The 17,071-nt window shown below is 38.5% G+C and overlaps 1 protein-coding gene across 19 annotated transcripts in view; it reads left to right on the forward strand.

Annotated features, from left to right (window-relative positions):
- Positions 1-17,071, forward strand: part of zfyve27.L (zinc finger FYVE domain containing 27 L homeolog) — a 137,451-nt gene that overhangs the window by 51,928 nt on the left and 68,452 nt on the right. For all 19 annotated transcript variants that reach the window (XM_041570583.1, XM_041570582.1, XM_041570567.1 and 16 more), the window contains one exon: positions 13,113-13,162. In XM_041570583.1, coding sequence (XP_041426517.1) covers positions 13,113-13,162 — 50 coding nt within the window. The remainder of the gene's footprint in view (positions 1-13,112; positions 13,163-17,071) is intronic.

Here is a 17,071-nt window from a genome sequence, read left to right on the forward strand (position 1 = left end):
GTCTCAGAATATCGCTCTCTACATAATACAAGTCTGTGCCTCCGTTCTCCTATACAGCAACAATGTCCGAGCTTCTCTTAAGTTAATAATAGTGGCTTCCAGGACAGTAACTGAATTATATTAGCTTTACACCAACAAAAAGCAGTGACAAGGTTGTCCATTTTAACATGAAACATTGCTTATTAAGTAGACTAGGGGGGTTATTTTAAGTCTGAATCTAAAAACTCTAAACATTTCAGTTTTTTTAACTGTAAAATCTGAATTTTTAGTGGGAAAAAAACCCTCAAATTTTTCTAGATATATTAAAATACTCCATCTCAGACCTGCTGAGGTTGTATATAAATCAATGGAAGAGGTCCCCATCCTATTTGGAAGTTTCTGTGGTCTGCACTGGAATGAACCCAAAGATCTGACTTTTTCAGGCAAAAATCTGAAAAAAATTCAGACTTTTCAGGGAAAAGCCTGAAAAAAATTGAGCGATTTTCGATTCAGATTTTTGCTTGATTTTATCAAGTTTTTACCTGATCCGAAATTTTTATTTTTTAATAATAAATACGGTCCCATCAAGGATTTTAGTTTGATCTGACTATATTTATTTTAAATAAATTTGGATATTGATAAATAAGGCCCTAGATTTTGCATGGAGATGGGAGGTCTAAAAAGCAGTACAAAAAATTGTATCTTTGCAACACTTTATACACAGCTTTTTTTTGGAAAAAAGAACTGCAGGTTGGGCCTCACACTAACAATAGACAACTTGCCACCCTCCTTCTATTATTCATTTACAACTCCTGTGAGCCGCTGTTAAGGGATAGTAGGAGCAGTAGTTAAACAGCTTCATGACAGAGGGTTAACATCTCTACAATGGGTCTTGCTCGCTGACACCTTTCCAGTGTCATACCCCTCCTGTCAAATTAACATTTATAACCAACATTTATTTGCCCAAAGCCTTAAATAACATAAAACCATTGCAGGGCTTTGAGTCATGGTGATGCACCCTCATGTATGTTGTCAGAGCACCAGAATATTCACATGTCTAGATTAGCTTGTAGTGAATGGAAGGGATGCACCAAATCCATTTTTTTGGTTTCAGTCAGATATCAAATCCAATCTAATTAAATATCAAATTCAATTAAAATGTTCACATTTGAGAAAAATAAAATTGCATAATGTGGGAAATGTTGCGTTCCCACTTTAAAGTCAACTGAGCTTCAGGATTCTTTTCAATTTTGGCTGAACTCCAGGGAACCCACAACCAAATCCTATAGTCAATGTATCCCTGGTGCCTAAAAGGCAAAAAGCAATAACTACAATCATTCCGCCATATACGTCAGTATCAGTACAAATAGTGTACATGCTTCTGGGATTAATATAAATGCTCGGTCATAATCGATCCAGATCCATAAAAGCGCAACACCCATTTTTAAATGCATTAGGCCACCATTAAAGGGATGAGTGTGGGGATACTACAACCACGTATAAGTTTGGCCTTTTCCTGTGTATGTATATGTCATCGAAAGAAGGTGCCCTCTTTGGACCTACTCATAATTTTTTTTGTAGGAGGCTTTTAGCCTTAGAGTTAAGATAGCCACTATAAGAACAACATGCCTTGTTTGATCCCAGAGCTTGATCCAGTTGGAGCAGCTGTTCCCTTTGAATACAATTAAGGTGATTTGATCCTAGTAGTGCTTTTTATTTCTTATAACTCGTAGTTTTATTTACAATCAAAACTGTATACAGAACAAAATTACACACACACACACACACACACTCTCTCTCTCTCTCGCTCTCTCTCTCTCTCTCTCGCTCTCTCTCTCGCTCTCTCTCTCGCTCATTCTCTCGCTCTCTCTCTCTCTTGAGGTTTTTTTCTGAGAAAAAAATCACTGAATCAAATACGAAAATCTAATTAAAAAAATGAAGCAACAATCACTGTTCCATTAACATACCTGCCAAGGAAACCTCGTATAAGGTACTGAGCAGATGGTACATGGTGCCTGCCCGCAAAGCGAAATGGGACCCCACGGCCAACCCTTGCTGCTTTCGGGGTTGCCGGGACCAGGGCACGATGAGCCACATCTGGTGGTCCTGCCCGCAAGCACAGAGATTTTGGCGTAGAGTATACCAGTTAGTCTACTCAGTCTTAGATATCAATCTACCCAAACACCCGGCACAAGCGCTTCTTAATTGCACTATTAAGGACATACCAGCACCGGCACATATGTTGATAACGCATATCTTTACTGCTGCGAAGCAGATTATAGCAAAGTCCTGGCTCTCTACTTCCTTAAAATTTGGGGAACTGAAGGCTCGAATTAATGCCACCTTTATAATGGAAAAGCTGACTAGCATACTACACAACAAACAGAAGCGATTTCGTGTGGTGTGGGACCCTTGGGTTCGGTATAACTTTCCCCATGGCCTTAACCATGCTACGTTGTCATTATAACCCTGCTTGCTTCCCCTCACCATGCATAGGGTAATCAGAAAATTGGGGCCTGACCTTAGTACATTACTCCCGGACAACTGCATACTAACGCCCGAGCACTAGGGTGCTACTTTCCCAATTGCACTATTATCCCTACTCAATTCTCACGGACGCTCCATTTGCTCATGTACAGGAAGTTATTTCTTTTCCCTTTTGTTACTTTTATGGTTTGATTCAGTCCACTGATTTATCATCACTGTCTAGCTCTTCTGGTGTACATTGTATAGCCAACTTGCCATGTGCCTATCATTGCTTTATGGATCACCTGACTGTACTCATTTTGTACGCTGTATTATTGCAAATTTTGCTACTGTACTTACTATCTTTATGTCTTATCTGCTTGACATGATGGTGATGAAAATTTTCTAATAAAAACCAATGTTATAAAAAAAAAAAAAAAAAAAATGAAGCAAATACGATTAGAATTTTCGGGTCTGAACTATTTGATCGAATAATAGACATTCAATTTTTTTATTAAATAACCTCCCATTTGAATTGTGAGTATATTAGAATTAAAAAGAATTCACATTCAAAATGTAACCTCTGATAAATTGGCCTCTAAAAGTTACCTGTAGGCCAGGTTGATAATTTTTCACTGATGTTTTTGTAATTGTTACTTGAAGTGCCTAAGCTAACTGGTTTGCCAACCTGATTGTGCCTTAAGCTGTCAGAGAGTTTCTAATGCTAACGGATAAGTGCAGCACAAATCTGGCAGCTTCAGAAAATACATGTAAACGTTGTATAGAAGCTCATAACGAGTTATAGCATAGTAATGAAGGGGGAAAATAGATCATGAACCAGACTCCTGTCTTTCCCATGTACAATGCGAAATAGAACTGACCAGGAGTGACCCAGACCCAGCAGTGACTTCACAGATGGATTGGAATATGCATAAACATTAATGGCTCAGGGGGTAGAGTCACTTGATGTCTGTTCAGGTTAGATACACATTCTGTTTTAGTTCAGTCTGGACCCAGCCTCATTTCACTTACAGGCCTGGGGTCAATTTGCTTATTTTTACAATAGTAGCTCTGTCATACTAATGCAGCAAGGAAGTGTTCTGTATCTTCTATAATTAAAGCAAACCCCATCTTTGCTCTGTTTCTCTGCATCCAAAATCCTAATTGCTGGTGCCTGTGAGGCTTGAAACAGTCAGATTCCACACATTTCATCTCACAGGGTCGTGATTTTTTATTTATTTCATAAATGTTAAGTTCAACAGTCATTGCAACAACAGCAGTTTCTTTCACCCTGGGATCTTAAATGTTTTTAAAATGATAACTTTTCCCAAGAAACTCTGTTTTCTTTTCATTTGTACAACAGGAGTGAAATGTATCCTTTTCCTCCCTCGATGTTATACAAATTGGCTGTTTTTTTTTCCCTAACATCTTTTAAAATTATTTTCTGTTCTGTGCAAGACCTACCACAGAGCCAAATTAAAACATTGTTATGTTACACAGTCATTCAGTGTGCCACCTTTCAGTTCTGTCAGCACAATGATTTGAACAGCTCTGAATATATCCCTGTATCTGTGCATGTCAAATAAACAGCAATTTGCATACCTTATGCCACAGTTACTCAAGCAAGGGGCATTTTCTTCTTTCCTTACACTTTTTCAAAAGGTCAGTAAAAGTTTATTATATTTAAATAAATATATGTGTTTTTTATTATTTCTGGCCCTAAACAAGAATATGAAGCCAGTTTCACTTTAGTATTTTCTTCCACTTTCAGTCCTGCACTGCACTCCACTGCAGAGGAGTGGATAAAACGAATTACCAGTCCATTGAGAAGTCTCTGATAATGAGATGATCAAAGTCTGCTGCTTACATAAGGGAGACATTTGTTTATTTAAAGGTAGATAGGTATGATATGGTAGATATGTTCTGAACAAATGCCCTATTAAAACATGGTAAGGTCAGTGAAAATAGCCCAGTTTACATATACAGGTATGGGACCTGTTATCTAGAATGTTTGGGACCTGGGGTTTTCAGGATAATGGATCTTTCCATAATACCGATCTTCATACCTTTAGTCTTCTACAAATCCATGTAAACATTAAATAAACCCAATAAACTGGTTTTGTGATTAATTATATCTTAGTTGGGTTCAAGTGAAAGCTACTCTTTTATTATTCCAGAGAAAAAGAAAATCCTTTTTTTTTTAATTTCGATTATTTGGATAAAATTGAGTGTATGGGAAATGGCCAGTCCGTAACTCAGAGCTTTCGGGATCACTGGTTTCCAGATAACGGATCCCATACCTGTACTAGTTGCATCCCAAATCCATTGCCCCATATCATAAATATTGGAATACTATGTAACCACTGAAACAGTCTGTAGATTTGGTTGCATGACTCTGAATCTTCTGGGAGTAGACATAGGTAGTTTGACATATAGGAGTCATTAATTGGGTTAAACTCCCGTTTCCTTAAATGAGCGCACTCATTTTGGGGTTGGTGAGGCAATAATATGGGACTGATTTATTATCCATCAAGCATCCAGTTGGTCTTTTTTTTTTTTTTTTAATGGGCAGAAGGAGGGATTACCAGGAACCCGAAGCTTGAAGTGATAATAAATGTGTCCCTAAGTGTATAGCAGTTGTTATGTGAATACTGTCTGTTTAATAAGGTGCTATACAGTTGTTGGCTTTTGAATTCCTTTTGGTTCACCTCATCATAACATTACTGATTGCTGTGATCAATTATGAGTCATAATTCATGGTCGATATTTTTCTTACATCTTAATTGAAGTGAATTATGTTACAAATTCCTAGGGGATTGAGAGATGTTGGAAGAAAATGCTTCATTTTAGAATAATTACACTTATACGCATTAATGGGACCTTTTCTTGTCCTTAGCTGACATTTTCGTAATATACATGCAGAATAACACAACAAAACGTGGTTCTGACACATTGGGGGTCATTTATAAAAACTGGGCAAATGTGCACTTGGGCAGTAACCCATGGCATCCAATCAGATGATTGCTTTCACTGTTCAACCTGCAACTGGAAAGAAGCTAATCACTGATTGGTTGCTTCAAGTTACTGCCCAGGTGCAAATTTGCCCAGTGTTTTTAAATGAGCCTCACTAAACACCTTCCCTTGGGGCAAACAGAACGGTAACAACCATTAATACTTGTAACTGCAATAGAAATGTGATTGTATGTCCAAACAGCTACATCATTTCTCTGGTCTCTTGTGGGAAAAAAATGGAACCTCCCTATATATACTATATGTTTTCCCCTTTAAAATACAATCATTTATTTGTTTCCGTTAGGATTTGTGAGCTGCTGTTTCTTTTTTATCGCAAAATGTTTTTGATCTTCAGAACAATAGGAATGTAGTTGCTCAAGTGGTGAGGCTTGAAATGTCTTGGCAGGATTTTTCCTACACAAAAGAATGTGATTCTGGAATATTAATTATTGCATTTACAAATCTTCAAAACGCTTCCTCTCTGATGCACAAGGGGCATGTGAGTTCAGTACAAGTGCAGATGTTAAAAAAAAAAAAATTTCTCAACTTTGTCCACATTACTGTTTTTGAAAAAATTTCAAAATAACAAATTCCTGCCTATTCATTATACTTAAATGTCCAGAGAAAATTACAATTCATAAATTATGTTTATCCTGCACCTTTCAGCTGCTGTACGTTTAATGAGAGGTGTCTAGAGGCCCTCTGAGTTTCTTTGCAAAATGTGAGACCTTGCCGAAACATCTGGCTTCCATGACCAAACTTTTTTCTCCTTTGTAATGAATGGTGCGTTGTTAATATCAGTGGTGTTGATCCATTTTGTACACTATAGCCTTTATAAAAAGTTAAATTTTATAGGGTTGGTATTCAAACCTTGCTTGCCGTTTTAGGCTCTGATCTAACCACTGCATATCTGGTTAAGCCCTTAAAGCAGAAGAAAAACTACCAAAGCAGTTTATTGCCAATAGGTTAGCCACAATAGCGCAAGCTATAACACTATATTTATTATGCAGAATGCTTTACCATACCTGAGTAAACAGTTCTAGAAGCTCACTATGTTTATTTAGGATAGCAGCTACCATATTAATTTCTTGTGACATCACTTTCTGCCTTAGCCTCTTCCTGCTCACTCATAGCTCTGGGCTCAGATTACAGCATGGAGGGGAGGAGTGAGGGAGGAAAATAGAGGATGAGAGGAGCACACTGAGCATGCTCAAGCCCTAGTCCTGGAGTTTAAGATGAAAACAGGAAGTCTGATACAGAAGTCCATGTGTACACAATAGAAGAAAAGCGGTGTTTCTTTTGACAGAGGACTCAGAGCAACGTTACTTTGAGGGTTTACTGGTGTATTTATATAGACCTTTCTGTTAAAGCTTATTTCATTTTAGCCTTTCCTTCTCCTTTTATATAGCCCCCTCACAAGCTGTTGTCTACTTTGAGAAAAAAAGGGGGGGCCATGTTGAAAGTTAACTCGCCTTGTTTGAAAGCACTGATTTTCTTCTTTTTCTCTGTGAGCCCCCATTGAAGTTCAACAATTGTTCAGGGCCCCCATAGCTGATGACAGATATATGAAAATGGTTTGTTGCCCATAACACCAAGAATAACTGGGAAAGTAAATTGATGTATACCCCACATCCATTCCTAACTGACCTCAAGTTGAGTTTCCAGGAGAGCAAATAGGCATTCTATGCATTTTCATCCTACCTGGCCTTCAGGCCTGGCCCCCCTTTGCACAGTCCCGAGCCCCCCATTTTGTAAATCAATTGATGAGTTGAGCTGAGGTGCAGCAAAGTGCCAGTGCCTATATAACAAGAAACAGATTGTGGCCCAGCTAAAATATTGGTGTCTAATGCAAACAGAAGGAGCATCCTAGTATTTCACTTGCATTTTTTTGTCTACAATCTGCTGCCAGAGTTTTCTCCTTATTCACCTATAGACCCTGTGTTCGTTTGGTGGCCACTTTGGAAGGAGCGTAGGCTTCAACAGTTGTCTGCCCTAAAACCTAGCCTGGGGTATGAGAAGAGTAGGGCATGCAAGGAGGCTTATCTACTGAGTTTCCTAGAAATGTGATGAAGCATGGAATATTTTTAGTTGTATCAAGACTCCTCTTGGCTTTGTAAATTAAGACTTTTTGGCAAAATGCATCCTGGATACTTCCATCATTTCTGCCGAGAGTTTATTTTTGTATCTTGACAAGCCATTTTAGCCTTAAAGAAAGCATAACTGTCAGCAAATCTGACTGGAGGTTCAGCCCAGTTGCCTAGGCATAACCCTTAAAGAGAGACTCACACTTTGACACAGAACGTGATCTTTCTGGGACATCTAATTTCTTTGCCATCAGTGTTGCTATCACATTAAAAGAAAACTTTTCCCCCAAAATGAATATTTAAGCAACAGATAGTTTATAACAAATTAAGTGGCATATTAACACCACAAAAACATAACTTAAACTTTTTGAAAAGTAAGCATAATTTCAATCAACTTTGCAATATACATCATTTAAAAACTATGCAGACTTTTCATGATTTTTAATGGTTTTTGACAGTTCCCTAAGCCTAGCCCCCTACTCTCCTGGTGAGCTGGCTGACTACTTTGCAGAGCTGGCTGACTACTGTTCCTTTGTATTAACAGCCATCAGTCCTCAGCCTGCATCCTCCAGACCCCACAATTCCCTGCACACATGATTTCGATAAGGAAAGGAACATCACAGTGCAATGCATTGTGGGTTATGTAGTTCCTGCATGCTGTTTGTAAGCTGTGGAGAAGCTGGGAGAAGGTGTTTGAGTCTGGCAGCTCAGTAATTCAGGTGCAAACTCTAAACTGTTACAATTTTGCAACATTTAGTTGATACATTTCTCAGCAGCCTCCAACTATGCGTTTAAAGGTGATCAACCTCTTTAAGCTGCTAGACTCTCCCAAGACACTCATCTTAAATAGTTGCAATTGTATCTTAAGTGTAGGTGCTGAGTGTTCTGGGCTTTCTGCAGAAAAGCCTCTTATTTAATTGAGTTTCAGAAACTTTGTATCTTTTTCTGGCATCTGTGTGAGATCAAAGTGAAACTCGGGACATTTCAGTAAGAAACTAGGACTGTGGGCTGAGCTGTCAAAATAGGGACTGTCCCATGAAAAACAGGACAGTTGGAAGGTATGTGTTAAATGGGGGTATAAGTTCCTGCTCTGTAATTTTATTTCGTGACTTACAAATGGCAAATATTCGATGTTGCTGAAAGCAGTTCCTGCATACCTGCTTCTTGCAAGCATATATGGGAGCAGTAATATGTAGTTAATCAGATTAGCCCTGTGCAAAATTCAAAATGCATTTCTGCTTATGTGTAAGCCAAACAAATAAGGGAAAGGAGGGCTTTCTTTTTTCAGAGCAAGATATCTTTCACAGCTGATTACCAGATGGGTAACATTGTAAGTGTAAAAAATGTTTTAATTATAATATGACCCTCAAATTTGTGGAATATTGGCCCACTACATGGAAAACTTGAACAGCACACTAATGATAAAACTCTGGTATTAGAGATGCACCAGCTATATGGAATATATTGCCGACCAATCAGAGAATAAGAAAATAAAAAAATTCACTTTCCGGCTTTTTTAAAATTAAGATTACTTCTACTTTCTGAAACTATATATATATGTATAAATATATAGATTTACATATAGGTATAAACTCATAGGTAAATGTGTGTGTCCTTCAAGTCAATCATGCAATGGTGAAAATGTGCACTGGATACAGGAGACATGTTTCCTTGACCTTCAACCAGAGTCATCAGAGATTGCTGGCCATCAGGGCATGACATGAATTCATGACTCCCTATTTTAATGTTGTTGTTAATTTCATTATTATTGCCATTACTCAATTTGAATATGAATTTGTGTGGCCAAATCATACAGTGTTAAAATAGTGTTGGAGTCATCTTTTGTGTCACTAGTGGGAACAAACCTTAATTGCATGAAAGTGTTTTCTTGGCAAAATGGTTGAGTTTTTGGCTGAGATTTCATGTTTCTTTTGATCATAAAAACCCCCTCAAATTTTTCAGATTTTTCACATATTAGCACAAATATGCACACTCTACACCTTTTATTGATGTACAGTTGTTACTAAAAAATATAAATGGAATTTTAAAGAGGTTTTACAAATTAGAAAAAAGCATTAAGACTATATAAAACTTTGACATAGACCCACCCCACACATTCCCCGGCGTCTAACTAATCTCAAAAATGTACAATTGCAGTCAAAAAACTTGAGTAGTTTTTATCAGTAACTGCAATTTGTATTTATATCATGTATTTTAAATCAAGCAACACCCATGAATGCTTGAGCAAGAACAAATTGTAGTCCTGTTCAAAAGGAAACCGAGATAAACATACCCATTGGCGAGGCTTGGTACGAAAAAGAATACAATAATCAAAAGAAAAATATATAGAACTGGACAAACCTCTTCTGATTAACAGAAAATGGATTGTTCTTGTAGCACTTGCCTGGGTCTTCCAAAATAAAAATAAAATCAGTATATGTGCAGAGTAAAGACCTAACATAAATATTCTGCCCTCCAGCTTGTTCCCCTCAAGACTAACTGTGAGGAAACAGATGGCATTTGTACACTAAAGCTCAAATCTCCTAAAACAGCTCCCAGCAATCATGTAAAATAGTCAAAAATTAGTTGGGGCCACTTTGTCATCCAACCAGAATTTGTCTGTTGGTATCACATCACTGATTTACTAATTCTGTAAGTAAACGCTGCCAAACTTGTAGTGAAAAAGGAGATAAGCTAAAATAGAAAGTCCTCCTATATGACATAGAATTTTATGTTTTCCCAGTGACAATATTTGACAAAATTGCAGTTTTTTATTTATAGAAACATTGGACTGAATCTTCTTCAAATTTCTCACTTCCCAAAGACTTAAGGGGGTTATTTATCAAAATCTGAATTCATCTCATTATTTTCTGAAATATACTCCAACCAAATCCGCACTTATTTCCACTTTATCAATACATTTTCCCGAAAATTTCCTGTGAGGGGAAAGAACTCGAAAAATCTTGAAAAATTCTAATCGTATGAATTTTTTTAATATTCTGCCTGAAAACTAATTTTTTCAGATTTTTGCCGAAAACCTGGAAATCTTCAGATTATTGCACGTAACCCAGAGCAGATCAGGATATCTTCAGGACTTGTTCCATTGACTTATATACAACCTTGGCAGGTCTGAGATGCTGGATTTTGGGATTCTTAATTTTTTTTTCATGCTCGGGGTATAATAAATCCCAGAAAATTCAAGTTTGGATTTCATAGTCAAAAAAAACTTGAATTTTTCCAGTTTTTGGCAGACTTTATAAATAACCCCTTTAATCTTCTTGAAATTTCTAACTTAATGTATTCTTGCACTTTACTCAAACATTTAGAAAACAAAAGAGTTTTTATATGGGTTAGTATACTGTGCATGAGCTTTAAGGGGACCATTTTTGTGCTCCAGAACTTATACCCTTAGGTACGCACAATGTAATTGCATAAGCCAGAGCTCTTGGAAAGTACAGCCAGTATTGAATATCAGTTGTTTTTTGAGTTCATCTGTCAGGTTTTGACAACCTCCGATTTCCTCTGCTGATATAAAAAGTAAGTTACCATTCAATTTGCAGTCTGTTGTTGAAATATCCATTTTCTCTCTTGTATGAATGCATTATGGTGCAAAGCAGGACTTTGTTCTGATTTGATCTAATTCGATCACATTAAAAATGAATTAAATTATTATTGATAGATCAGAATCTTTTAGTCCGTTACGATAAATCGTAAACCTGGCACTAAGTTAATGATACACAAGTTTTGGCCCATCTGTTGTTATTGACGACCCGATTCCATTTACTACTAGACACCATACCAGTAATGTGGGGATTTGTAGTTTAACAGTAAAAGTGTCGCCACTTGCACATCTCTGGCCTAGTCTATATTCAGTCCCCATCGCAGCTCTTCTACAGACAGGTATAATTATAATTTTGGCTGTCTTGATTTGTGATTGCAGTTGGCAGAATTCATTGTAGCCTATTTTGGTTCAGATCATTTTTAACGTGGTCATAGTTCACAATTCCGGCTAACCATCATGCATCGAAATTCCCAACTTCTATTTTATACTGCTTAAGCTACATGATGCTCACTCTAATAATTATGAATTTCTGATTCTGCCTCACTTTTCATACACGACAGTTCAGAGGAGACATAGGCTTACGCTGCCCGTTTGTCTCTATAGCAAACATCTTGAACTGCAAAATCGCAACTTGCCTCTGAAACTTATAAAACTATAAACTGTGTTCTATTCAGCAGTTTAAAGTACAGGCTGACATTTCACCCTGCTCCTGAGTAGTTCCCAAAATCCAAAATAAGAAAGTAAATGGTGTGATGTGATGGATGCTGGAAAGGACTGTGAGACTAGGTGAACCTGAGGGGGGGGGGGGGGGCAAAGGAAGACCATGATATTATTGTGCATGGGCTGACCGTTCTACCACCTACTCATACATTGTCCCTGATGTTTCAGCGAGAATAACAAAAAAAAAAACAACACTTTCAGCTTCTGCAATGATGGACTAAAGTAAAAGTTACAATTTAATCAGCAGATCCCCACACAAAGGGGTTTCCCCCTGAAACATTGAACTTCGACATTAAACGTGCAAGGTTTTCATCTTCTTTTTCTTCTCTTTCTTTCTGCCCCTCTGTGTTCTGCAACTTGCCAGTAAGACTAGTTGTTACATCATTAGATGATTACTACTATCCTAACTTGCGGTAGTAACCCATTGGCAAATTTGACGGGAAGGAAGTAAAGCTCTAGAGAATTAAGTCTCATGATGTGGTTTCAGTGAAAGGTTTAACAGGTGATTGATTCATGTAATAGATCAACCGCACACCGTTGGTGCTGGCCTTCGGTAAACCAGGCAAGGTCCCTTAGTAACGGCAACACTATGTTTGCAGTTCCGCTATGGAGTTACATACCTCCCAACTGTCCAGTTTTTTGCAGGACAGTCCCAATTTTGACAGCTCAGCCCAGATTGTTACTGAAATGTCCCACCTTTCTCTTTGACTTCCTGCACTGAACAGCCACAAAAGATAGAGATAAAGTTTTAAAAAATGATTGGCTTTTGGCAGAGAGCCCAGAATATGTGGCACGTGCACTTAGATGCATTTGTTACAATTTAAGATAAGCAAAGAAACAATTGTAATTATTTAAGATAAGGAGGAAAGTGTGACTTGCAGCTTATAGGGCAATTCACCTTAATTGGCAAAACTGTAATAACACATAAAAACCCTGACTCTAAAACCCCCAGAAATGTATTTAAACTTTCCATAACCTGCCAAATTATGTAAAATGGACATATAATTCGAGGGTGTGGCCATAAATGGGCATGGTCAAAATTTTCACTACAAACCTTTTTGTCCCTCTTTATATTTTGAAATATTGGGAAGCATGAGGTTATTGCATTATTTTTGCTTGGTTACTTGTGTTTTCAGTTTCTTAGATCTCCGACCCTAGTAAGCAAACCACTGTCCAAGTTGTAATCACAAGCCGGACCGAGCTTACTTTTCATACTAAGTAATGTATATCTATTTGTGCTATTATTTCTCCCTGTTCTTTAATTGAATGTATTTCTCCTTCTCTTATAGGTACATGCACTGGATGCAATGCTACATTTTCAGTACTAACACGGAAGAGGGTATGTTTATCAATGTAACCTTTGCTTAAATGATTTATTTTTTTTCTTTTATCAAAGGGTTGGCCTCACTTGCCTTCTAAATCAGGTGTTATAACTTAGCCTTCCAAAGAAAGCTGTCTGTGGGTGGTGTCAAATTTTGGAAATGGTACAGGTTGCCCATAATTGCTATCAGTATTATATTCCAAAGAAGCTGTACAAAAGTTTTAGAACATTTTTTTAGTTTGGTATTAGGCTAATGGTACATACTGTAATCCGTTTACACTTGAGCAAGGGAAAACATTATTCATTGTTTCCTATTGTTGTCAATAAAATGAGATGTTGTGACGGAGTGGGGTTGGGGACCGAAGGCAGCAGATGTGGCAGCCCCGGTAGGCCCGCCCCTTCCCAGTCCGACAGTGGATATTAGATGTTACTGAGGGGTTATCTGACCAAATAAATTCACAATATTTCAGACTAAGATTTTGGGGCAAATTTACTTACCTCTGAAAATTTGCCAGCGACGGCTTAAATTCGCCAGGACAACGCTAATTCACTAAAATCCGTAGTGCGTCCAGGGCGCGGGTTGTGGGAGGACGGGTCCGGCACGGGTTTTACCCGACCAGCACATCACTAGTGTGTTATACAGGGAACTCTGAGCATCATGCATGTATTATAAGGAATTACATACCCCCTCGTTTAAATGATTAGAATATTAGAATTCACTGAAGGGTTCTGTGACCATATAAGGTCTCAAGGCGGAGTTATACATGGGATTATCACACGTATTATAAGGTATAATTAATCCCCACTGTAAATTGTAAGGATATTAGAAGTCACTTAGCGGTTCTGTGACCATATAAAGGCACAGGGCTGCAGGAGTTATATAGGGGACTATCACTCATTGATTATAAGGGATAAGGTTCTCCCTACTGTAAATGATAAAGAGTATTAGATGTCACTGAGGGGTTCTTTGACTATGTGAAGGCACAAGGCTATAGGCCGGTTTATACTGCGTACTCTGAGTACCACTATTGTATTATAAGAGATAATGTACCCCCTACTGTACAATTATAAGGATATTCCATGCCACTGAGGGGTTCTGTGACCCTAAAAGGCACAAGGCTGTGTTATACAGGGAACTCTTGAGTATCAGTCGTGTATTATAAGGGATACTGTACCCCCACTGTTAATTATAAGGATATTAGAAGTCACTGAGAGGTTCTGTAAACATATAAAAGGCACAAGGCTGTGTTATACAGGGAACTCTGAGTATCACTCCTCTATTATTAGATATACTGTACCCCCTATTGTAAATGATAAGGACATTAGAAGTCACTGAGGGGTTCTCTGATCATATAAAGGCACAAGGCTGCAGGCTGACTTAGTCAGGGAACTCTGAGCATCACACGTGTATTGTAAGGCATAATGTCCCTCACTGTAAATTATGAGGATATTAGAAGTCATTGAGAGGTTCTGTGACTTTATAAAGGCTCAAGGATGGAGATTGGGTTAAACCGGGAACTCCCACGATCACTCATTTATCATAAGGCATAATTAAGCCCCTACTGTAAATGATATGGATATTAGATGTAACTGAGGGGTTGTGTGACCACATGATGACACGGGGCTAAAGGCTGAGTTTTACAGGGAACTCTGATTATCACTCATGTATTATAAGGGTAATGTACCCCCTACTTTCAACTACAAGAATATTAGAAGTCACTGAGGGCTTCTGTGACCATATAAAGGGGTTGTAGACGTGTGTCACTGTAGTTGGTAATGCCTGTCACTATCTGGCTGTCCCTTTCTGTCCTCTGAACTGCTGGTTCTGACTCCTGAATCAATGCAACGCTAAGCAATTTCCCAATATGCATTCATTCCTCATTGTTACTGGTTTAGTGTTACTGTCATTGGGAATGTCTATCACTTTACAAGGTGTTAAGCCCCAGATTTAGGGGTTTTTTTTTGTTAAAGGGGAAGAAAAGACAGCTGCAACAGATACGCTGTTATTAGTCTTAGTATATTCCAATACTGATTACAGAGTAATATTGGAAGCACAAACTGCATGGTATCTCAGTATGTTAGATAAGAGCAGTTGAAGGAAGTAGTGCGTCTACAGCTGATCTGTAACTGAGGTTGGGTTCAAACTATTTTTAAGGGTAGGAGACTAAAAGTGCAGTCAGTTTTCAGGTTTGGCTCAATATCAAACCTAACCCAAAGCCTAATTTGCATATTCACATTTGGAGTGGGGAGCAGGGCCAGAACTAGGGGTAGGCAGAAAAGGCACCATCCTAGTGCGCATAGCTGTGGGGGCGCTGGGCAGGTGCCTGTTCAAGAGTTTTGTACCTACCCCTAGTCCGGGCTGTTCGCTCCCCTGCTCCTCTCCTTCCTTCTTCACTCCCCTTGTCACTCTCCTCGTCATTCCCTCCCCTCGTCATGACTCTGCCCTCTCTTTTCTTTAAGTTTCCCTATTGCGTATGCGCACTCGCGCCTGCGCGCTGTCGCGAGTGTACGCACGCAAGCAAGATTATAAGGGGGAGGGGCAGGGGTAGCAGACCGAGCGCCTAGGGCGCCTTGTCCGCTTGTTCCGGCCCTGGTGGGGAGGGGCATTGAACCCCAAAGTACATATATACAGTGAGAGGCAGAGAATCCAGGCAAATACAAAAGGGGGGTTGTGGGAGCACCCGCATTGCTAAGTAGAAGTGTATATACGGATAAGGGAAGTGCCACTGACATAACCAAATGGGTCAGTGCACATTCCCTGAGAGTCCAGGCACCCAATAAATATATTTAAACCACCAAGAAGCAGTTGGTACCTCAAATACATTATATGTAGTGAGTGCTAGCACCCTTATAGTACTTTCATTTTTTTTTTTTTAATATATCTGTGCTTTAAGGATATTAGAATTCGATTGTGTTTGGTGACTATATGAAGGAACAAGGCTGTGGGCTGAGTTATACAGGGACAGAGATGGGCGAATAAATTTGCCAGACACAAATTGTGGTGTATTTCCGGGTTTTGCCGCAAGCGAATTGATTCTTGAAACTGAGGCAACAATTCAGCTGCAAAAATTGTCACACGTCAAAATTATTCGGACGCTGATTGACTTTAATGCATTTTGTCCAAATAGTTACGCGTGTTGCTCGCGTCAAAAATATTTTGACGCCCATTGACTTCAATGCGTTAAGCTAATGTCGTTTTGCGTTAAATTCGCAAAGTTTTCGCGATTCGAAAAGGCACAGATTTGACCTTCCATATACAGGAAACTATCACTCATGTATTATAAGGAATTCTGTTCCCCTTATTATAAATGGTAATGCACTATAAGGGATAATGTACCCCCACTGTCAATTATAAGGATATTAGATGTAATTGAGAAGTTCCGTGACCATAGAAAGGCGCATGGCTGTGGGCTGTGTTATACAGGGGACTTTGAGTATCACTTTTGTAGTATAGGCAATAATGTAACCCCTCTTTTTAGCCATAATCACTTATCATATGACTTATATACAGTATAGTACCCACTACTGTTAATGATGAGGATAATAGATGTCAGTATGGGGTTCTCTGGCCATATAAAGACATACGTTACAGGATATATATGGGGAACTCTTTGTATCTCATATATTTTAAGGGATCATGTTGCCCCACTGTAAATTGTAAGGATATTAGATGTCACTGAAAGGCTCTCTAACCTTATAAAGGCACAAGGCTGCAGACTGAGTTATACAGGGGACTCTGAGACTCACTTGTGTGTTTAACGGGGTAATGTACCCCCTACTGTAAATGATTAGGATATTAGATGTCACGGAGGGTTTGTGTGACTATATATATAACAGCACAAAGCTGCAGGCTGAATTATACATGGAACAGTGGGTATCACACATCTATTAGGGATAATTTACTGGAAATAATATGGATATTCGAAG

This window comes from Xenopus laevis, chromosome 7S (genome assembly GCF_017654675.1).
Source record: "Xenopus laevis strain J_2021 chromosome 7S, Xenopus_laevis_v10.1, whole genome shotgun sequence".
Classification (NCBI taxonomy): domain Eukaryota; kingdom Metazoa; phylum Chordata; class Amphibia; order Anura; family Pipidae; genus Xenopus; species Xenopus laevis.